The sequence below is a fragment of the Bufo gargarizans genome, chromosome 6 (assembly GCF_014858855.1).
Source record: "Bufo gargarizans isolate SCDJY-AF-19 chromosome 6, ASM1485885v1, whole genome shotgun sequence".
Lineage (NCBI taxonomy): Eukaryota > Metazoa > Chordata > Amphibia > Anura > Bufonidae > Bufo > Bufo gargarizans.
The window spans coordinates 297,661,867-297,687,083 of record NC_058085.1 but is presented as its reverse complement, the minus strand read 5'-3'; the positions used below and the strand labels follow the sequence as shown (position 1 = coordinate 297,687,083).

The 25,217-nt window shown below is 43.9% G+C and overlaps 1 protein-coding gene across 5 annotated transcripts in view; it reads right to left on the bottom strand.

The window, feature by feature from the left end:
• Positions 1–25,217, bottom strand: part of FAM13C (family with sequence similarity 13 member C) — a 360,167-nt gene that overhangs the window by 31,199 nt on the left and 303,751 nt on the right. For all 5 annotated transcript variants that reach the window (XM_044299040.1, XM_044299044.1, XM_044299043.1 and 2 more), the window contains 4 exons: positions 14,501–14,588; positions 6,553–6,763; positions 3,459–3,597; positions 2,615–2,696 (listed from right to left, as the gene is read on the bottom strand). In XM_044299040.1, the coding sequence (XP_044154975.1) occupies positions 2,615–2,696; positions 3,459–3,597; positions 6,553–6,763; positions 14,501–14,588 (520 nt within the window). The remainder of the gene's footprint in view (positions 1–2,614; positions 2,697–3,458; positions 3,598–6,552; positions 6,764–14,500; positions 14,589–25,217) is intronic.

The following is a 25,217-nucleotide window of genomic DNA, read 5'->3' as shown; positions in this document are numbered from 1 at the left end:
TCCCATTGACTTTGACAGGGACAATTTTCAAATCGCTCCCAGTCGCACAGATTTTAAACTAAAGTCACCAAACTTGGGTCACTTAGTCATGGGGTCAACCTGAAAATTTCTGTCACATTTTGGGGACATTAAAAAGTGGGCGGAGCTACAAACAACCAATCAGATTTTCCCTATTGACTTCAATGAGAAAATTTTAAATTGCTGCCATTTCAACATTGTTAATGGCAGGGTTGTTAAACTTAATATATTCGGTTAATAGGGGGACTAGAATTCAAATGTTTTAAAGTGGGCGGAGTCTACAACGGCCAATCAAATTTCAGCTATATGTTTTAATGGGAAAATTTAAAACTGCCGCTGCTCTTAGACTGTTAATGGCAGGATCCCCAAACTTGGTACAGTTGGACAATTTAGGATTAGGATTAAAATTCAGAAAATTGGGCGGGGCCAAAAACAACCAATCGGATTTCTTTGATTGATTTCAATGGGAAAATTGAAAAATGCTGAAAATTGAAAAATGCTGCCATTATTGATGTCAGGGGCTTCAAATCTCAGAAATCAGGTGATAGATTACTTAGGCTTCAAAAATTTAAAAAGTGGGCGGAGCCAACAACAACAAATCAGATTTTCCCTATTGACTTCAATGAGAAACCTTTAAATTGCTGTCATTCTCACAATATTAAAGCCAGAATACCCAAACTTGGCACCGTGGGTCATTGGGTGACTGGGGTCAAAAATGTATAAAAAGTGGGCGGGGTCTACAACGGCGAATCAAATTTCAGCCATTTGTTTAAATGGGAAAAATTCAAACTGCCGCTGCTCTTAGACTGTTAATTGCAGGGTTCTGAAACTTGGCACAGTTGGTCACTGGAGGACTGTGCCAATGTATATCTCATTTTGGGGACGCTAAAAAGTGGGCGGAGCCACAAACAACCAATCTGATTTTCCCTATTGACTTCAATAAGAAACCTTTAAACAGCTGTCATTCTCACAGTATTTAAGCCACAGCACCCAAACTCGGCAGGGTGGGTCAGTGTGAGACAAAGGTCAAAATTTATAAAAGTGGGCGGAGTCTACACTCCACCCAGTTACTCCGCCCACTCCAGTTGTAAGCTACTGGTGGAGGCAAGAACACATCACACAATTTCCTCAGAAATTGTACCTTTTCTAGTTCTTACTGCTCCTTTTACTGCTCTGTACACAAAAAGATTTAAAAAGAAATGTACTGGTCAATCCACTACTATTAATTCAGAATAAAAAGAGAAATATCATTGTAGAAAAAAATGAGAAAACAGATTGGAGCTCTGAAGTAGATAGATATGGCTCAAAGCTTTGTGTGATTATGTGGGTATATTGATAGTCGTGTCTGTACATACATGTCAGATAAAACACCATTCTATGTTGTGGTCTAATATTCTGTGCCGATACATTTCTTAACATATATTTATAGGGGATGGAGCACTGCATTTCATATATTGAGCTGCAAATTTTGTGCATAGACAGTTATATGCTTCCATTTTGTATGCCTGCTGCCACCACTAGGGGGAGCTTAGAAGCTATTGGCATACTGTTTTATTATTGCATTCAGTGCATAAACATGTGCAGGAAGATCCTAAGCCCCCTTCAGTGGCTGTTGCAGGAAGCCAGAATTTTATGATTTAGCAGTGTCTATGAAAGGTATATTTTTGGGAGGATACATTAAATTTAGGCTGGGCACACGCAATCCAATATCTGACAATCAGGTCAATATTTAGCCCATGTAGTTTATAAGTAAAGAATGATCCCAAGTGGTGTTTTACAACACATTAGAAACCTCTAAAAGATAGTATCGGAACTGGAACCTGTCCAGCATCCACTGCCAGACTTGGCAATAGCTACCCAATTCAGCAACACCTGGCAAACTTGCCCTGCAACAACTCTAACTACCGGCGCCCTGCCTACAGCAGAATAACTGCTCTGATAAGGGCAATACCACTCAGGAACCTAACTACTTAACTTTGAGTGGTCCCTGCAGGTGGTGTGGAATTCTTGTATTTACCGGGTAGTTGCTAGCAGGTAGAGTGGACTAGTCGAGTAGTACTAGCTGAAGTAAAAAACCATGGTAAAATGTCAAAGCAATAACAAGAACAAGCAGAGTCAGAACCAAGAGAAACAAAGGTACAGAGGCGAAGCAGGAGAATGGTCACTAAACAGTCCTAGGTCAAACATAGTAACAAGCAAGAGGAAGGAAAGGAGAAATCAGGTACAGCTTGATCAAAAACAAAAAAACAGACGAGAACCAATCCAATAATTAGCATAGAGCAGTACACTGTAGGACTTAAGTAGAGCATAGATCCTACTAACTAGCTTTCAAGCCAAGCTTCCTTCTGCCTCTCTGCTCCAGAACAGGTAAGGTCATCAGGCTATGTATGCCTTCTTCTACGTGTTTGCCTGGCAGAGATTGTTACAAATATCTCAGCTATCTTTTCATTCCTGTTAAGCTTCTAGTATGACCAGAACAGCTGGGGATACAATGTTCTGCTATTTTAGATCATCCATGGTTTGTCTATTAGATATCTAGAATTATGAGTCCAGAATTCCATTCCACGGTACATGTGATGTGAAAAAGAAAAATTACCTTTGAGCTGTTTACGAGCCTTGGACAGGTCATTCATCCATTTCATGACTTCAGGGTTCGAGGTTTTATCACTATGAGAAGGCTAAAAAATAGGTAGAAAACAACAACAACTGACTGATCTATGCACAAATCATTAGTAGTCAATTCAAAATGACTTCTCAGACTCAGAGCATGGAAAACAATGCATCTTGCACTCAGCCAATAAAGAAATTACTATTAAATATGTGTTTAGTACCACTAAAATTCAGCTACTAAAACAAATCTCTGATATTTTTTTCCTGTGCTGCCTCAATGGTGCAAACCTTGATGCTCACTACCCCTTGGCTTGCTCTCTGCACTTCCTCTGACCGGGCCACTTGACTCTATACTGACCTCCACACATCTGTTCCCAGTACACTAGTCCTTGTTGCTGTTTATCCATTCCACAACAAGAGAATAAATTCTTCAGGAAAACTGGGCACTCAAAGTGAATAACGCTTTTACCCTGATTAAATGGTTTCCAGAAACCATTACAATGAGGTTTTATTTGCCCGCTATATCTTCTAACCACATCTATGCATAAATAAGTGTGCTTGGAAAGATTCAAAGCAATGTGCCTTGGAGAGTGACCATGTGGATGTAAAATAGACAGAGACACTTGCAGATTCTGACCTTCATTGTAAATGGGAAACACTCTATAATAAGAGCTTGTCACATAGCACCACGGGACATTATGCCATTTCTGGAATAACAAAAAGGCATTCCTATCTGTCTGACAGAGGTCCCTCTTTTGGAGACCTTATGATACTGTTGACGGTAGTTAACTTATGCTTATACTCTATTCCAAGAAAAGAGATTTACTCACACGATAGTTTTTCTCCTGCTCAAATTTATCTTCATATTTTCTGATCTTCTTCTTCAGGTTCTGGATTTGCTTGGTGAGTTGTATAACAGTCATAGGTTCTTTTGGATCTTCACAATTTCCTCTTGATGAACTTCTTGGCCTGTAAAGATGACAATACAATCAACTAGAAGGGTCAGGGGCCTAGTAGACAGAGCGTTTATCGCTCAGATTAAACCATGTAAATTGCTGGTTTTCTGTGGAAAAGACCAATCTTCCTGGCTAAAAGATTAGCATTAATCACCACCAAATCCCTTTGTCTAATCAGAAATATACCAGTTTATGTAGTGTAGATGCTGTAGAGGATAGTAACTGAACTAGTTGAACGCAAATTACTGTATTTTTCGCTCTATAAGATGCACCTGACCATAAGACGCACCAAGGTTTTAGAGGAGGAAAATAAGAAAAATATATTTTTCATCAGACGTCAGATCAGACCACAAGTCTTCATCAGGTCTCAAATTAGTCCCCCAATCTTCATCAGACGCCAAATTGTCATCAGACCCCTAATCCTAATCAGACCCCCAACTCAGACCCACAATCTTCATCAGACCTCAGATCGGACAAAAAATAAACAAAAGAACTTATCTCTTCTGCTCCATATGATGCCACCACTCCGGAGATCCAGCAGGCTCTTCCTACAGCTCTGCCCTGTGACCTGACGTCGCACAGCATTAAGTGCACGCTTAGGCCCACTACGTCCTGACACTGTACACAGTCAGGACAATCGCGTCACCAGCAGACGACTGTATAATAATGGAAGAGCTTATTAGTATTCACTTCATAAGACACACTTTCAGGGGGGGAAAGTGTGCCTTACAGAGCGAAATATACAGTACTTGCATACAGCAAACAGAATAAAGTGTGGTGGTGACTGAAAGAAAGTCCAGAAGAATTTCTTTGGTTTACAAATCTATTTCTAGGGAACTTCTAGAAACGTGTGGTATTATATGAGTAGCACAGGGTAAGGCTACTTTCACACTAGCGGTTTAGTTTTCCGGTATTGAGATCTGTCGTAGGGGCTCAATACCGGAAAAAAAGCTTCAGTTTTGTCCCCATCCACTGTCAATGGGGACAAAACTGAACTGAACAGAACGGAATGCTCCAAAAGGCTTTCCCATACCGGAGAGCAACCCGCAACATGTAGTTTGCTTTCCGTCCTGGTATGCGGAGCAAGACGGCATGGCCCCCAATGCAAGTCAATGGGAACAAATCCGTTTTCTCTAACACAATCTGCCACAATAAAAAACGGATCCGTTCTCTATTGACTTTCAATAGAGTTCATGGTGGATCCGTCTTGGCAATGTTAAAAATAATACAACCGGATCTGTTCATAATGGATGCAGATGGTCGTATGATCAGTAACGGAAGCGTGTTTTTGCTGGATTCGACAGGGTCCAGCAAAAACACTAGTGTGAAAGTAGCCTTAGTCTGATGGCGCTGTAATGGATTACAGTAACTTTACTGCCCAGTACTTTACGTCAGGGAACTGTCATATATGTGCAGCTGAGACAAGCATACCCATACAGTAAGTGCTACAATGGTGACATTAGAGTAGGCTTTCTGTGACACAATCCCCAAAGAACAATAACTGAAAAATGAGTGTTAGATAGAAATGTATATATATGTACATACAGGAATCATATCCTCTACCTCTCACATTATTGTTTCAGATAGTAATAAAACCAAAACTATTATTAGTAAAGAGGGGTTACTTTGGACAATCACTTTGTGTTAAAGCAGTCCTCTAATAATAAACTGACCATGGAGAACCCATCAAGTGGACACCAGCAATCATCTACGATGTGTAGGGAGACACAGCATCAAGTTCTCAACTCCCTGCAACGCTACTGGGACTGACTAAAATGAATGTGTGTAACATATGGATGTGTTGGGTCCACTAGTCAGTGTAAGAAGTACTCCTTATAGCTGCTCCACTCTTTGGTTAAGAGAGTAGGGTCCCATTAACATGGGGTATATAAAAGTGTATTTTAATATTAGCTAGACAAGGTTGTTAGGTTTCTGTAACCATGATTACAATCAGAACCTTCTTTTCTACGTATAATGCTTATATTTTTAATCATCCCAACATTTAAATTGCCAATTGGGGACATTTAAAGGGGATGTCTTATCTAAACAATGTTATCTCATATGAGGCATAATGTCCAAATAATGGACTTACCAATTGTAATGCTATTTTAAAAGTCCCTCGTTGTCTGAGAATGATGCTTCTTTTATAGTGTTACATCTAGTGCCCTCCCTTGATGCCTTCATTCCAGTGGCTGGGATTCCAGGAGTGCTCATACACGCTCATGTGCAGCAGCTCCCGGCCTGGCCACCTCTCTGCATCTCCATTCATTACCATGTAAAAGCTCCAGGGCATGCACAGTAGCCCTGGAGCTGCTGAAGGTGACCACAGATTGCTAGCAGATGCTGAGCATTGGAAGCAAGGCAAGTGGCATAGATGAGGTATTACACCTTGTTTGGTGCACTGGGGAGACCTTTGGGAGAGAGGGGTTTGACATGTGGATTGGCATCGGCGGTGCGCTTGTACAGGCAAGCATATCCCAATCACACAGGAGAAGCAGGGAGTAGGGAGCGGCTGTACTGAAGTGCAAGTGAAAGCAAGATAAGACAATCCCTTTAAGATCTGCCCCAAGGAAAGCCCTCAAAAGGCCACTTTTGGGCAAGGTTTGCATAACCCCTTCTTTTTTGTGGTCCGGCTTGCAGGATTGTTCTTCCAAAACTGGCAAGTATGTATTTTTATGCCAATTTACAGACTTTAGTCAGTGTATTGAAAAACAATGAAAACAATCCAGGATGCTGCACGGGGATATTTTTGTTAGAGAATGGTGCCGATCTGTGCACGCTTGTATGTCGACGTAAGACAGAGAGTGACAACTAGGAAAATAACTGACCCGGTTTATTATATGCTAGGCAGGAAAAGTCCATTCTGCATCTCCAACATGAGGGAGTTATAGAAGAAAGTAAATTATCTGCTACTGCACTATAGGAGATAAATGTGTCAGTAGGTAACATATAAAGCACAACCACTTACATCATGAACTGCTGAGCACTTGGTGGGGATGGCGCAGACTCAGGATCCAAGTTAAACCTTTGACTTTGACTGAAGATAGAACAGCGAGGGGACAACAATGGATTGTCTCCATCAGTGATGTGGAACAGAAGACGGCTGGTCCCAAAGCTTCGATTCTCTTCCGCCACATGGTCGGAATCACTCTGTGACTCTCTATGAACAGATACTGGCTCTAAAATTAGAGAAGGGGAAACATTTACAGGTTTGCTTGCCTTAAAAGCCTTAAAAGTCATAAATATCAAATATGAACATGAATTCAGGATATTGAGGAAGCCATTTAGTTGACCTATATAGAGAGATTTGTACTACTGACAGTTCTGTAATTTAAAGGGTTCTCCGCTTCCTTACTTGGTAAAATGGTTCCTTGCCAGTATGCTGATGGGTCCCATTGTAAGTGTTAATGTAGCGGCATTTTGTGCACTGTATGTCCTAAAGGCTATCTATGGAGAGTATGGGAGTTCCCTGGTTATTGTTTTTAGGCAAGGCTGGCACCACCCCTTCCCCTCTAAGTAGTTCAGTCTAGTGCAGTCATGGTGAACCTTTTAGAGGCAGAGTGCCTAAATTGCAACTCAAAACCCACTTATTTATCGTAAAGTGCCAACACAGCAATTTAACCTGAATACTACAGTCCAATATAGTATATATGTACTTTATCATTTAGCTATAATATCCTGCCTACATTTAATGCGCTGCATGTGCCATTCATAGTGTGCCCAGCGCTGATGAATGGCAGGAAAAGTCTAAGGCATATTGGTAAACCATAGACTATTTCTAGGGTGCGGGTGTATACAGAGAGGGCTCTGTCACCCGTACCATAGGTTCTCCACCACTGGTCTAGTGTAAGCTGTCGATGTGCAAACAGCAAGGGAGCAAAAAGAGCTATTAGATTCACGCTCAGAGACCATATTAGGGAAAGTGCTGAAGACTCGGCAGAGGAGGCAACACGTTAACATTGAGGATACAGACTTCCCTGCATGTTGACAGGAGCAATTAACTTCAGGTCCCGGGCCTAGGGGTGGGCGATATGGCCTAAAATCTATATTGCAATACAATTTGAAGCATGTGTGATATGCGATACATATTGCGATATATTATTTTCTTCTGTATGTATACAAAAAATACAAATGACAAAACTTTTTAATATGTGTATTGTGTAACAGATCTTTTTCCAAACAATGTAAAGATGAAGACTAAGGCTACGTTCACACGGGCGTTGCGAGAAAAGGTGCGGGTGCTTTGCAGGAATATGCACGATTTTTCCGCGCAAGTGCAAAACATTGTAATGCGTTTTGCACGTGCGTGAGAAAAATCGGCATGTTTGCTACCCAAACCCGAACTTCTTCACAGAAGTTCGGGTTTGGGATAGGGGTTGTGTAGATTGTAATATTTTCCCTTATAACATGGTTATAAGGGAAAATAATAGCATTCTTAATACAGAATGCATAGTACAATAGAGCTGGAGGGGTTAAAACATTTTTTTTACTCACCTTAATCCACTTGCTCGCGCAGCCCGGCTTCTCTTCTGTGCTGTGGTGACGTCACTCCGGTCATCACATGGTCCACCACATGATCGTTTACCATGGTGATGGATTATGTGATGGACCATGTGATGACCGGAGTGACGTCACCATGGGTCCTTTTCCTGTACAAAGCAAAGAAGACAGAAGAGATGCCGGCTGCGCGAGCAAGTGGTTTAAGGCGAGTTAAATTATTTAAAAAAAAAATATGTAACCCCTCCAGCGCTATTGTACGGCGCATTCTGTATTAAGAATGCTATTATTTTCCCTTATAACCATGTTATAAGGGAAAATAATAATGATTGGGTCTCCATCCCGATCGTCTCCTAGCAACCGTGCATGAAAATCGCACCGCATCCGCACTTGCATTCACTTCTATGGGGCCTGCGTTGCGTGATAAACGCACAATATAGAGCATGCTGCGATTTTCACGCAACACATAAGTGATGCGTTGAAAATGACAGCACATGTGCACAGCCCCATAGAAATTAATGGGTCCGGATTCAATGCAGGTACAATGCGTTCACCTCCCGCATTGCACCCGCGTGGAAATCTTGCCCATGTGAACTCAGCCTAAGTGTTAGTAAAACACAAATTTCATACATGTCCCCCAGAGCCAGTGCCATCAGCCCAATTGCATTTGCCATCATCATCATACATGTCCCCCAGGGGCCCAGAGCCAGTACCATTAGCCCCATGGCATTTGCCAATTGCCATCATCAGACATGTCCCCCAGAGCCAGTGCCATCAGATCAGCCCCATGGCCATCCTTTGCAAATAGATCCCCCCAGAAGAATCGCTGTTATTATACTTACCTTTCCTGCAGGATGCTCGGCAGCAGCTGGCTGATAAGAGTCCGCAGGTGTCGCGTCTTCTTCCCAGCGTGCATTGGGCGGGACCTGACGTCACACACAGCGTCAGCCAGCGGGCTGACGCTGTGTGCACGCCAGGCCCTGGCCAGTACAGCGCGGTGCGGACTGCGGAGTCGGGAAATTCACTTGTCGGCAGTGGAAGGCAATGTACATTATGGTGCTCCATAAGTAAAACGCAGACTATTAGGGCTATGGTGGGAAGTTTGGATTCTCAGGAGCCCCAGGTGCTTATCTCACCCTCTTACTCATATGTTATGCTTTATCTTAGTTATATATTGTTGTACAGAGAATGTGTCGTATTTATTCATATCCGGACCTACCACGGGCGACCTTAGAATTTCTTTTCCCATCTATTATATTTATTTAATGTTCTACACAGAAAGCCTGTGAGTAAAAATGTACGGCATTATTAATGAATGGAAAGGAATGTAAGTGCAAGCATATTAGGCAGAAAGCATTTCAAAAAGCAATTTCCTGCTGTGCATCTGAACTACTTTTATTTAACAAAGACCTCTGACATAGGCCAAAAAAAAATAAAAAATTGCAGTATAACAAAAAGGCAAACCTTATAACTATAGAATGGATATACAAATGGAAAATCTGCAGTCACAGTGCGCTAAGAAAAAAAAAATGACCCACCTCAGGAGCCATGCAGCCACTGTGCCTACAAATTTGGTCACTTTTGGGCTCCTATTGCTGTGTATCGGATAACTAGCTGCTAGCTTCCTCTGATAGTCTACGTATATGTGTATAGTGTACATGCAGCTGAACAGGAAGACACATCTGGTGCCCCCCCCCCCCTACCCCCCACCCCGTCTCCTTCTTCCTGACCAGAGACATTTTCAGTTTTTTTAAGTACATGCATCTTTAGAAGCCATAACTCTTCTTTTTCATCCGTTATGTACACTTTTTTCAATGATACAAGGGGGTTTATTTCCCATAAAGTTTATGCCAGACCTTTCAGGTGCATTGGCATTACATTAGATTCAATAAAAAAAAGTTACAATCACCATCCTGAGACCCCTCCGTTTCAGTCATGATGTGCCAGTGTGCGGCATGTGACCTCTGCAGCCAATCACTGGCCACAGCAGTATACGGCACATGGTCACATGTGGGGCATTGCAGCAGGCACATTTAGAATAACGTAGTCCCATGGGAGAAGGAAGAGCTTGAATGCAGGGGTTTTAGGATGACAAATATAACTTGTTTTTATTAATTTGATAGGCTCCCTGCCATGTTCTTATATATATTTTTAGATGAATGTCAGAAAACCCCTTAGAGTGCATCTGTCAGCACCTTGTATGGCCTGTTGCATGTGCGCTTGGCAGCTGAAGGCATCTGTGTTGGTTCCATGTTCATCTGTACCCACACTGCTGAGAAAAATTATGTTTTAATATATGCAAATGAGCCTCTAGGAGCAATGGGGGCGTTGCCGTTACACCTAGAGGCTTTGCTCTCTGCAACTGCCGCACCCTCTGCACTTTGATTGACGGGGTCAGGAAGTGAAAGTGTCATCACACTTGGCCCTGTCAATCGAAGTGGAGGGGTTACGGCAGTTGCAGAGAAAGCTGAGGCTCTAGGTGGAACAGCAACGCCCCCGTTGCTCCTAGAGGCTCATTTGCATATAATAAAACATCATTGTTCTCAGCAGTGCGGACACATATGAACATGGGATCAACACAGACGCCTTCAGCTGTCAAACGCACATGTAACAGGTCAGCCAGTGTCATAGGGACAAAACTGCTGATAGATGCCTTTAAGGTTGGCGTAGACAGAAATATTTCCTTTGAGAGACAAATCAGCATATTACTTACTAGATATGTATATGCAAATATATTGGGGCAGATTTACTAAGGCCAGCGCACCAGAAGTCTGACTAGTAATGTGCCAAACAGAACTGCTGTAAATGCCAAGCACCACATTTATCATCTGTTGTAGACACTTTTTGCGCCTTGCTAGACTTTGCAAAAAGTCGGAATATGCGCTAGAATTTATTAACGGCACGCAACGGCTTTGGAATAGAAACACCAGTCTAAACTATGTAACTGAAGTGGTGGTAAAAAGAGCCAAAATGTGCCAAATCTATCAGATAACCTGCACCTCGTCTTCAGCCTCGAGCCCTCCAGCTTTATGCTTTATTTTAGCCAGTATTAATAAATCTGCCCCATTGTGCCATGATTGGAACCATTTTACTACAATCAATTTATTTTAATTACCCCTTAAAAAGGGCCTGTCACCTCTGCTGACATGTCTGTCTTGGGCCTCTTTCACACGGGCGTCATGTTTTTTGCCCGGATAAGAGGCGGGTGCGTTGCGGGAAAATGCGCGATTTTTCCGCGCGAGTGCAAAACATTGTCATGCGTTTTGCACTCGCGTGAGAAAAATCACGCATGTTTGGTACCCAGACCCGAACTTCTTCACAGAAGTTCGGGCTTGGGATTGATGTTCTGAAGATTGTATTATTTTCCCTTATAACATGGTTATAAGGGAAAATAATAGCATTCTGAATACAGAATGCTTAGTATAATAGTGCTGGAAGGGTTAAAAATAATAAAAAAAGTTAACTCACCTTCTCCTCTTGTTAGCGTAGATCCCGGTCTGTTCTTTAGCTGTGGACTGAATGACCTGAGGTGACGTCAGATCACATGCTCCAATCACATGGTCCATCACCATGGTGATGGAGCATGTGATCTGACGTCATCAAAGGTCCTTCAGCCACAGCTAAAGAACAGACCGGCCTCTACGCGAACAGGAGGAGAAGGTGAGTTAACTTTTTTATTATTTTTAACCCTTCCAGCACTATTATACTAAGCATTCTGTATTCAGAATGCTATTATTTTCCCTTATAACCATGTTATAAGGGAAAATAATACAGTGAATAGACTGTCACCTAGAACCCATGCGTGAAAATCGCACCGCATCCGCACTTGCTTGCGGATGCATGCGATTTTCACGCAACCCCATTCATTTCTATAGGGCCTGCATTACGTGAAAAACGCACAAAGAGGAGCATGCTGCGATTTTCACGCAACGCATAAGTGATGCGTGAAAATCACCGCTCGTGTGCACAGCCCCATAGAAATGAATGGGTCAGGATTCAGTGCGGGTGCAATGCGTTCACCGCACGCATCGCACCCGCACGGAAAACTCGCCCGTGTGAAAGGGGCCTTAGTCTTTCACACTCGCATTTTGGCTTTCCATTTCTGAGATCTGTTCAGGGATCTCACAAGCGCTCCAAAACTGATCAGTTTGCATTCTGAGCGGAAAAGGATCCGCTCAGAATGCATCAGTTTGCCTCCGATCAGTCTCCATTCCGCTTTGGAGACAGACACCAAAACGCTGCCTGCAGCGTTATGGTGTCCGTCTGATGAAACGGAGCCAAACGGATCCGTCCTGACACACAATGTAAGTCAATGGGGACGGATCTGTTTTCACTGACACAATCTGGCACAATAGAAAACGGATCCGTCCTCCATTGACTTTCATTGGTGTTCAAAGACGGATCCGTCTTGGCTATGTTAAAAATAATCAGGGCTGTGGAGTCGGAGTCGAGGAGTCGGAGTCGGAGTCAATTTTGGGTACCTGGAGTCGGAGTCGGTAAAAAATGAACCTACTAAATTTAAATTGGAATAAAAAAAAAAAAAGCAAGTTTAAATGTCCGAATTCATAAACAGTTATAATTAATGACTTCTCTACTGTAAGAATAAAGGCCAATGCATGCAGTGCCTCACGTAACCGCAAAACAAACGCGTTCAGTGATGTGAAGAAGCATGCTTTTCATATGCTTCACTATATGGCACGCAATGCACAATTAGGAGTGGCAATACATATACTTTCCATTGTGTTGTGTTCTGATGTTACAGGGAACACAATGCCCATGGTTTACCTAGCCTCTCACTGATAAGGGATTAAGTAAATATGTGTTTTGCAGGACTAGAGACACTTGTATAAGTGAAGGGAATGGAGGGTCAATAGTTCAAGACTGAAGCTGTAAACCATTGGAAAAACTGCTGTCATTCAGCTAAGGCTATAAAACGTGTAAACTCAGAATGTTATCTTAAACTTTAAACATGACTATGGGATTCTTCTAGGGAAATCATGTTTTAAAATAAATGTCCCTTCCTGGATCCTCCCACGGCCCTGTCTTCAGCAGAAGATCAGCACACAAAGGAGAAGGTAGCAGCTTCTGCCCAACTACCTCTCTGTGCTAGAAGAGCTTAGAAGAACTTCTTTCTTTCCTTCAAGGAATGTATAAAATACATTCGCATATTAAATACAGAGGAGTCGGAGTCGGGGAGTCGGAGTCGGAAGTACAAAAAACTGAGGAGTCGGAGTCGGAGCATTTATCTACCGACTCCACAGCCCTGAAAATAATACAAACGTCCATCACGGATCCGCACAAAACACGAGAAACTAACTTCTTTCCTCTTGTTACAAAAACCCTGAAGCATCTATTGATATAACTCTATGTTGTGCCAGTCCTCCTTTATTATTCCCACTAGCAGGTTATGAATGAATTGTCAGTAGTCAGCAGTAATGGTCCAAATAGGTGTCACCAGTTAGGGGTGTGCGCCTGTACAGCGGTAATTATATAGTGTCAGACTGTGCAGGGACACACTCCCAACTGGTAACACCCATCTGGACCTTTATTGCTGACTGCTGGCAATTTATTCATAAACTTCTATAGGAATCAGAGGAATGCCACATCATAGTCATGATAATAGATTATCCAGAACTATTGTTACATGGGGAATACAAAGAGTTACTAAAACAGACACGTCAGGAGAGGAGACAGGCCCTTTGTAGAGTTGCATGCCTTTTAAAGGGTTATCTGTTAAAATAAAATATGCCATTAATGTCTATGGAGGGAATACCCCTTTAATGATTATAATCATGACCATAACACCAAGTATAATTTTAAGCATGGCTGATACACTTTGGCCAATGCAACAGATTTCCAGCAGTTCGGAAACAAGGCCATCACAATAAATGCAAAATGATTACTCTTCTCGTGGAGTTGTGGTTGGATCCCATTACCGTCACCTCTGATGGACATCTCTACCAAACAAGAATCTACAGTATATGACGACTGACACGAGCGATACATAACGGAATAAATATCAGTCCTGTTCGGTGGCCATTCCCATTGATCAGCCTGTATCCTATTCTTCCTTCTGGGTCACTGCTTGATTTTTGCTATGGCCAGAAGTAAATAATTTAGATGGCAGCGATAGGTCTTTCCATGTACGGTTTTAGGAGACGATGGTCTAATGCTGCGCACCAGGACATGAGCAAACAGTAATATCTACAATGGAGCTGAATGACAAGCTCTGATGTAACGACAGACATTACAGTCCATTTCACACATCAGATGTCTCCAGACGAGGGGAGGATGGAGCCAAAAAGGGCTGATTGGAGCAGGTTTCCTGCTTGCAAATTGGGGCATTTCATTACAGTAGATAATGGCACATTATGGTGTAACATTGTACCGTTCTGCTGACGCCGATCGGTGGTCCTTACCTGCATGGTTGGCAGCCTCGCCTGGCACGGTCTGGATCAGAGAACTGGTCGCTCCTCGGCAGCCATGAGACTGCACTACAACCTCCTCCTGAGACGGCAAAAAAGCAGAGCACAGATCAGTTTCTAGGGCTTGAAGCTTCAGGAAGGTATTCTGCAAACAGAAGCAGAACATCAGGCTGGCTGCAAATGGTACGGGGACCTGACGGCAATCCTGTAATCCCCCAACAGCAGCCGCAGCAGGCTTCACTGCAACAGGATTGCAAGCTCTTTACCGGGGAAGCCACCAGGCTGAGCCTACGCAAATGGGACACGTGTCCTCTGCAGCTCTGCGAATCCTCATGTATATGGATTATTCATGACACCCGGGGATGCTGATTCCGTCAGACTGACCTCATTTTTCTAAGATCAATGTATCTGCTGCAGGAGGGGGGGAGGGGAGATCAATGCTCCCATAGGCTCCCAGCCATTCATTCATGTCTGTGACATCAGCATGTCCTGACTACAGAGCACACCCCCTGCCATTGACAAAAAGGCTCCCATAGCATTACACACTGGCACAGGGGTTAAAGGCGTGGGTACTGCAGCTGCCCTGTTCTTTCTATGGTATTAATACCTGAATCTCCAGTTTTCATGCACACACCTTCCCTCCACATAAACAGTGGCACACACACATACGCGCCCCTTCTATTTATTGCACTTCCTATTGAATTACCAGCAAATCACATTAATAAATTACCAGCATCTGTTAGATGAGCTGCAGACCTCTGCCTGTGGTGACCATACCGCTGATATGGGCAGAGGAGACGTGCAGTGCGGCAGGGACACCTGATGATGTCACATCAAAGTCACATCGAGTCTGGGGACTAGGAGCCCCTCAGGGGAGCAGCACAGCGCACACAGGCAGGTCTCCGGTATACTGCAGTGCCCACCGCTTACCAGCCCTCCTGCTAATGCAAATATGTCCTCATGGACACAGTAACCAGGTTTACATCCAAACAAAGGACTGCATTCTATGGAAGGCCCTACTAGACACGGCCATGCTTTACTTTCCATAGAAACGGAACAGATCGTGCTTATCAGAATGCCATGCAAAACATATACAGAAGCAGGCACCCGGACCGTTATATACAGAAGCAGGCACCTGGACCGCTATATACAGAAGCAGGCACCTGGACCGTTATATACAGAAACAGGCACCTGGACCGTTATATACAGAAGCAGGCACCCGGACCGTTATATACAGAAGCAGGCTCCCGGACCGTTATATACAGAAGCAGGCACCTGGACCGCTATATACAGAAGCAGGCACCTGGACCGTTATATACAGAAGCAGGCACCCGGACCGTTATATACAGAAGCAGGCACCCGGACCGTTATATACAGAAGCAGGCACCTGGACCGTTATATACAGAAGCAGGCACCCGGACCGTTATATACAGAAGCAGGCACCCGGACCGTTATATACAGAAGCAGGCACCTGGACCGTTATATACAGAAGCAGGCACCTGGACCGCTATATACAGAAGCAGGCACCTGGACCGTTATATACAGAAGCAGGCACCCGGACCACTATATACAGAAGCAGGCACCTGGACCGTTATATACAGAAGCAGGCACCTGGACCGCTATATACAGAAGCAGGCACCTGGACCGTTATATACAGAAGCAGGCACCTGGACCGTTATATACAGAAGCAGGCACCCGGACCGTTATATACAGAAGCAGGCACCTGGACCGCTATATACAGAAGCAGGCACCTGGACCGTTATATACAGAAACAGGCACCTGGACCGTTATATACAGAAGCAGGCACCCGGACCGTTATATACAGAAGCAGGCTCCCGGACCGTTATATACAGAAGCAGGCACCTGGACCGCTATATACAGAAGCAGGCACCTGGACCGTTATATACAGAAGCAGGCACCCGGACCGTTATATACAGAAGCAGGCACCCGGACCGTTATATACAGAAGCAGGCACCTAGACCGTTATATACAGAAACAGGCACCTGGACCGTTATATACAGAAGCAGGCACCCGGACCGTTATATACAGAAGCAGGCTCCCGGACCGTTATATACAGAAGCAGGCACCTGGACCGCTATATACAGAAGCAGGCACCTGGACCGTTATATACAGAAGCAGGCACCCGGACCGTTATATACAGAAGCAGGCACCCGGACCGTTATATACAGAAGCAGGCACCTGGACCGTTATATACAGAAGCAGGCACCCGGACCGTTATATACAGAAGCAGGCACCCGGACTGTTATATACAGAAGCAGGCACCCGGACCACTATATACAGAAGCAGGCACCCGGACCACTATATACAGAAGCAGGCACCTGGACCGTTATATACAGAAGCAGGCACCCGGACCGTTATATACAGAAGCAGGCACCTGGACCGTTATATACAGAAGCAGGCACCCGGACCGTTATATACAGAAGCAGGCACCCGGACCGTTATATACAGAAGCAGGCACCCGGACCGTTATATACAGAAGCAGGCACCCGGACCACTATATACAGAAGCAGGCACCTGGACCGTTATATACAGAAGCAGGCACCCGGACCGTTATATACAGAAGCAGGCACCTAGACCGTTATATACAGAAGCAGGCACCCGGACCGTTATATACAGAAGCAGGCACCCGGACCGTTATATACAGAAACAGGCACCTGGACCGTTATATACAGAAGCAGGCACCCGGACCGTTATATACAGAAGCAGGCTCCCGGACCGTTATATACAGAAGCAGGCACCTGGACCGCTATATACAGAAGCAGGCACCTGGACCGTTATATACAGAAGCAGGCACCCGGACCGTTATATACAGAAGCAGGCACCCGGACCGTTATATACAGAAGCAGGCACCCGGACCGTTATATACAGAAGCAGGCACCCGGACCGTTATATACAGAAGCAGGCACCCGGACCACTATATACAGAAGCAGGCACCCGGACCACTATATACAGAAGCAGGCACCTGGACCGTTATATACAGAAGCAGGCACCCGGACCGTTATATACAGAAGCAGGCACCTGGACCGTTATATACAGAAGCAGGCACCCGGACCGTTATATACAGAAGCAGGCACCCGGACCGTTATATACAGAAGCAGGCACCCGGACCGTTATATACAGAAGCAGGCACCCGGACCACTATATACAGAAGCAGGCACCCGGACCGTTATATACAGAAGCAGGCACCCGGACCGTTATATACAGAAGCAGGCACCTAGACCGTTATATACAGAAGCAGGCACCCGGACCGTTATATACAGAAGCAGGCACCCGGACCGTTATATACAGAAGCAGGCACCCGGACCACTATATACAGAAGCAGGCACCTGGACCTTATATACATAAGCAGGCACCCGGACCGTTATATACAGAAGCAGGCACCCGGACCGTTATATACAGAAGCAGGCACCTAGACCGTTATATACAGAAGCAGGCACCCGGACCGTTATATACAGAAGCAGGCACCCGGACCGTTATATACAGAAGCAGGCACCTAGACCGTTATATACAGAAGCAGGCACCCGGACCGTTATATACAGAAGCAGGCACCTGGACCTTATATACATAAGCAGGCACTTGGACCGTTATATACAGAAGCAGGCACCTGGACCGTTATATACAGAAGCAGGCACCTGGACCGTTATATACAGAAGCAGGCACCTGGACCGTTATATACAGAAGCAGGCACCTGGACCGTTATATACAGAAGCAGGCACCTGGACCGTTATATACAGAAGCAGGCACCTGGACCGTTATATACAGAAGCAGGCACCTGGACCGTTATATACAGAAGCAGGCACCTGGACCGTTATATACAGAAGCAACAACAAAACAACAACATCTTGCTTGCGCAACTGATTTAGGGGGCTGCCAGGAGTTGGACCCCCACAGATCAGCTATTGATGACCTATCCTGAGGACAGGCCATCAATATCCATTTCCAGCCAACCCCTTTAAAATAATCAGAAACATTATATATTATCAGTGTAAGGCCTCATGCACACGACCGTTGTTGTGTTCCGTTGGGGTTCCGTTGTTCCGTGATCCGTTTTTGTTTCCGTGTGTCTTGCTTTATTTTTGGAGGATCACCAGACATGAAAGAAAGTAAAAAAAAGGTCTAAGTCAAGTTTGCCATGCAAATGATAGGAAAAAAACGGACGCAGATGACAATCTTGTGTGCCTCCGCGTTTTTTCACGGTCCCATTGACTTGAATGAGTCCGCAAACCGTTTTCCGTGAAAAAAATAGGACAGGTTATATTTTTTTGACTGACTGGAACCACGGATCATGGACGACAAACGGTGCATTAGCTGAGTTTTCAACGGACCCATTGAAAGTCAATAGGTCCGCAGAAAATCACGAAAAACGGAACAACGGACACGAAATGAAACAACGGTCAGGTGCATGAGGCCTAAGAAACATTTTTTTTCTGTAATGAAATAGTTCTACAAAAAATTATTTGTAGGTGTAGCCATTAATGAGGGTATAGACATTAGATTCCAAATTCCTAAATGTTTAGCTAAATGTCTAGTTATGACATTCACATGCACATTCAACTCGGTCACGGGCAGTCTAGCAAGCATCACGTCTTTCTTTATTTACCAGGCAGGCTACACTGCAACTTTTTGTAGCACTACTGATTGAGCAACATCCAACTGAATACATTAGATTATGTACAAACTTGTGGATTGCAGCTGCCACTCAATAGTTGAAATCAATTAGAAGCCCTACAAAAAGTTGCAGTGTCAGATGGCCTTAGTGGTTTCTGTGAATGGTATTGCAGTTCATTCCCATCCCCTTGAATAGGAGCCGATGTAGAGGATGGGAGTGGTAGGGGTCCTGATGAGATGTTTTGTCATAGTGTACTCCCTCAGTCTGTTGCTCCCTGGGGATTGATGCGGAAGGGTGGTTTGAAGAATCAAGCCAGAAGTAAATTAATAAAAGTCTAACTTGTAGTACATTTAGCAGTAGTTTGTACAAAGTGCAATTTATGTCCCCAAATGATGAGGTATAGTGGCTGGCAAAGAGAGAAATAAGGCACCTCTGTTGTACTATCTTGCTGTTGACTCTCTCTTTCAACTTCTGGCTAACAGCTGTGTGCTGGCACTTGTGTCTGCAGGCTTTTATATTTAGCCCTGGCTTGGATATGATTTAGGTGATGGGCGTCTGATCCGTAGTCCCTGACTTGCAGCAGGGTCTGTAAAGCGGAGGTCACTGGCCACTCTGCTGTCTGTAAATGCTGTAGCTTTGAAGATATTCGCCGTTCTGTATTCCTAAAGTCTCTCTGCATTGATGGTCTCACAGATGAACTGGATCTAATGCAGGTTCCTAAGACCCTTTGAGCAGGAACAATTGGACATGCTTCCTCACACCTCACTGTCCTAGCTACAACTCCCGCTCCTGGCAGTAGCAGCAGCCCACTCCTACCAAGAGGGGAGGAATGGGATTATTTGTCCCATTTATTTTACCAACCGAAGCCAACTGTACCTCATATGTTGAAAACACATAACAACCTTTGCAGATACCCCCGAGTCTGGGGTACTACACCAGTACCATAAGTATGAAGTTGTGCCTGGTAAATAGTGAAGGGGATGTGACCCTTCAATCAGCTAATCAGTTAGGGTGCTAGGAGTCGGACGCCCACCATGAACTAAGGATAAAGCTTCATTATTGTAGTCCTGAAAAGTCTCTCATCTCTTGTGCTGCTTCCAAATATACATTTTGCATCACTTCATCGGGTTTTTAAAGATGTTGGTTTTCAATGAGAGCCATCTTTCCTGAATGCAGCTCTGGTGTTTTTTTTTGTGTTTTTTTGGTAATGGTAAGTAATGTAATATACTGTAATTAAACTTACTCAACCTTTGTAGAGTATTTTATCTAATAACTGCTAATGGCTTTCCATGGTGAACATTTGTTTTAAGTTGGAGATACAATCTAAAGGCCCCACACAATGCTCCTGTCCATAATGCACCTGGGAGAGCAGAAAACAAATCTGCTGCCATCAACCAATTGACAATGACAGACGGCAGGACCCTCATTACATGTCACAATAACCCCCGGCTCCACAGGTTGCTGTAGACATCAGAGAACACAATTCCTTGGTCAGCGCTGCTGAGATCTCTGGGTGAGAAGGTCCTATTTATGGCAATGACGCAGAAGCCTATTGTTTGAAGCACAGTGAAAGTGCGGGAGCGAGGGTACAGAGAAAATAACCATCTCCTCCAGCGATAACAGCTGTGAGCAGCTACTCTTTCAAAAAAGGAAAAGCAAGTTATCTTGATGAGAGGCAAAGTAAATAATAGATAATAAATCAGGTTTTTGTTCACACTGTTGTTATGGTTTACTGTTTTACAGGGCCCATGTCGGATCCCACTGACTGTTCTGTCAGTCATTTGCAATGGATACCTGAGATGAAGTGAACAGAGCCCAAAAGGTCTTAAAGGGGCTGTCCAATCCATTTTCCAGTAATGGCCTACCTCAGGGTAGGACATCACTATCTGATCGGCGGGGATTCAGCACCCTGTACTAGGGATCGACCGATATTGATAATCTGTGAACTTTCAGGCCGATAGCTGATCATTTATACCGATATTTTATATCTCATAATACATATTATATTAGTTGGCAGTTACTGAGGTGGTAGAAATTTGCATTTGGCATTAGTATATTATAAATGTAAATTATAAATTAATAAAGCCCTTAGTTGGTAGTCAATTTATAATTTACATTTATAATATACTAGTGCCAAATGCCAATTTCCACACCATCCCCCCCTCCTCCCTGACTTTATTAACCCCTATCAGACCTCAGATCAGACCTTTATTAACCCCTATCAGACCTCAGATGAATAAAATAAAAAACTCCTTACCTCTCCTGCGCCGCAGCTCCTCTTCATCTCCAGGTCCGGTGTCTCGCTCCCCTGTCTTCTCCGGCCCGCGCTGCACTGTCACCTGACAGCGTACAGCGTCAGGTCATAGTGCGCACACTACGTCCTGTTGCTGTACGGTGTCAGGACAGTGCAGCGCGGGCCCCATCAAAGAAGACCAGGGAGGGTGAGTATCGGAAGCGCTCGCTGCGCTTCTTCCCCGCTCCTGGCACCCGATGCATACTAGTGCTCGCTTCCATAATGGAAGCGCTCACTAGTATTCGCTTTATATGCATTATCGGTATATCGGCAAGGTTAGATGCCGATACCGATAATGTACAAAATACTGAATATCGGCCGATAATATTGGTACTTCCGATAATCGGTCGATCCCTACCCTGCACCATCGTCGGTGTGGAACAGCCAATTGGTGGGAGCAGCATGATGGCTCAGTGGTGAGCAGGTCCTGGGTTCGAATCTGACCAAGGACAACATCGGCATGGAGTTTGTATGTTCTCCCCGTGTTTGCGTGGGTTTCCTCCAGGTACTTCTTTTTCCTCCCACACTCAGACATACTGATAGGGAACTTAGATTGTGATACTTATGTCTGTAAAGTGCTGTGGAATATAGTAGCGGAGTAACCAGGAGACCACTACAGTCATCACTTATGCAGGGGGACGGGAGTGTGGAGCAGCCTATGGCAGACCACCTTAGGGACCGTCCTTAACCGCCAGAATAAAACTTCACTTTCTCAGTCATTCTTCTGCTAAAACCATCCACTGAGGTATGGTTAAACAGGCTGCCAGGTTTCCTATCTAAAACTGCTGACACATTCTCTTTAGGTCTCTTTCACACTACCGTTTTTTTTTTCCGTTTTGCGGCCCGTTTTTTGCGTTCCGTATACGGTCCGTATACGGAACCATTCATTTCAATGGTTCCGCAAAAAACGGAATGTGTTCCGTATGCATTCCGTTTCCGTATTTCCGTTTTTCCGTTCCGTTGAAAAGATAGAACATGTCCTATATTTGGCCGCAAATCATGGTCCGTGGCTCCATTCAAGTCAATGGGTCCGCAAAAAAACCGGAACACATACGGAAATGCATCCGTATGTCTTCCGTATCCGTTCCGTTTTTTGCGGAACCATCTATTGAAAATGTTATGCCCAGCCCAATTTTTTCTATGTAATTACTGTATACTGTATATGCCATACGGAAAAACGGAACGGAACAACAGAATGGAAACGGAACCACAACGGAAGCAAAAAACGGAACAACGGATCCGTGAAAAACGGAACGCAAAACACTGAATTCAACATACTGTAGTGTGAAAGAGGCCTTAAGCATAGCTAATTTCAGTCTGCCTCTTTTCAGAAGAGCATGCCTCTTAAATGTCATAGCGTTAATGCAAGGTCTTCCAGGGATTTAGACATTTTTGGTGTAAATATTACTGATCATTACAATTTATATTTTGGGATATACAGTATATACTTTGAGACATAATTACTAGCCCTCCTTTTGGGTCTATATGGACATACTGCTGCTGCCCAGACAGGCACTGGTTTTAGGCATTTTCAGTTGGACACTTAGGAGATATTCACACGCGGCAGATTTGATGATTTCTGAAACGGTTTCATTTATCTAAGGTCACGTTCACATCTCCGTTTAGGAGATCCGGCTGGTGTCCAGAAAAATAAATTCTTGCATGCAATGGTGTAGTCTGGCCAAAACCCAGCATTTATGCCGGAAATCAGCCGGATCACCGCTAAACCTCATTGCAGTCAATGGGGATCTGGCGGTGAAATAGAGGATCCGGTAAGGTTTTTTTTTCAGCTGAAAGCATAGCATTTGCACTGGATGAGGCAGAAGGATCTCCTAAATGGAGATGTGAAAGCGGCCTAAATAGCCTTTGCAGAAATCCATGTGCTCGCTGCAGATACAAATGGACTAAGGGTACTTTCACACTAGCGTTAAAAGAATCCGGCAGGCAGTTCTGTTGCCGGAACTGCCTGCCGGATCCGGAAATCCGTATGCAAACGGATATCTTTTTTTCCGGATCTGGATCCGTTAGACTTATGCACTGAAATACCGGATCCGTCTTTCCGGTATCATCCGGAATAACAGATCCGGTATTTAATTGTTTCAAAGCTAGAAAGAACTGCGCATGCGCAGACTGGAAAACCGGCAATTTCTGGAACACTTGGTACCGGATCCGGCATTAATACATTTCAATGGAAATTTAATGCTGGATCTGACAAGTGCGGTAGTGTTCCAAAATTTTGTCCGGAAAAAATACCACAGCATGCTGCGGTATTTCGTCGGGTCAAATACCGCACAAGATGCATACTGAACAGATTGCTTTCCATTTAGCATGCATTGGGACACAACAGTTTTTTTCCGGTATTGAGACCCTTTACCGTATTTCAACACTGGAAAAGAATAAAAATGGGAAAGTACCCTAAAATGTAGAAAACAGATTTTTATAAATTTCTGCAAAAAATCTACAACATGTAAATATAAGCTAATATTAAGGCTACATGCACACGACCGTATGTGTTTTGCAGTCCGCAAATTGCGAATCCGCAAAATAAACTGATGACATTCCGTATGGCATCCGTTTTTTTGTGGATCCATTGTAATGATGCCTATCCTTGTCCGCAAACTAGAAAAAAATAGGACATGCACTATTTTTTTGCGGAGCAACGGAACGGGCATACTGATGCGGACAGCACACATTGAAATGAATGGGTCCGCATCCTATCCGCAAGAAAAACGGATCGGACACGGAAACAAAATACGGTCGTGTGCATGAGGCCTAATGGAGATCTGCAGATCATTTGCGGCACAGAAGATCACTACACATGACCTTCCATCCACAGACATGTTGGGGGTTACAATGATCTACACAGTTGTTTCCTATGTGCAGTATAAATGGTGACTGAAGGAGTCTGGTCTTGGACATTATTCGCTGCTGGACCACAGTGGTCAGAGGAGATGAGTGGGAGACAATCCCAGCATTGACATTAATATACTCAGCTGTCCGACATGTTTGTTCTCTATAGACATAACACTAGATAAAAAAGACTGTGATCTCAGAGAGCGGGGAGGCCGCAGCAGGAGTCGGTGTAATGCTGTTTACCACAGAGCGGCATAAAACCTTACCGTAATGTATTATGCAGAAGCGCTGACACACAGCAGAGCGACTGCAGCAGCAAATTGCAGTCTTTATCACACCTTCTGTCTGCCCTTAATATCCTGCAGTTTACATTAACAAAACCGGAGACATTGGGCTCATTAGGCAGTCCCTGCAGACACCGGACTGATGGTGGATCTAGCCTGAGCTTTACATCTTGTGCATGTGGGGCGTGTGCACTTATAATAAATTATTGCACGCTCCTCCTGCATTGTGAAAAGATCTGCCTACAAACCCGCTACCTGGATATATTTTTGAGGCAGGGTGGATAAAAATCAATGATTTGTTTTTAAAAAAATCTAAAAAAGCTGATTTTTTTTTATTTAAATCAGATTTTTTTTTATATAAAATGCTTTTTGAGGAAAATATATTACTATCCAAAGATTATTCCATCATGAAATAAAGATTTGTTTTTAAATTATGTAGAATAAGGCTGTATATGTTTCTATATGTTTATTTTTTTGGATAAATAAATTCCATTAATCCATTCACAATGTCATGCTCTTCCAGAGGTTTTTGTAAGATTATTGGGCAGTTTCTCTGCCTACAAGATATTATCACAGATACTCGGTTTACTTTTGCAGTTCTCAAAACTGAATTTGACTCAGCAGAGATCACATGCCTCTTCTTCACAGCAA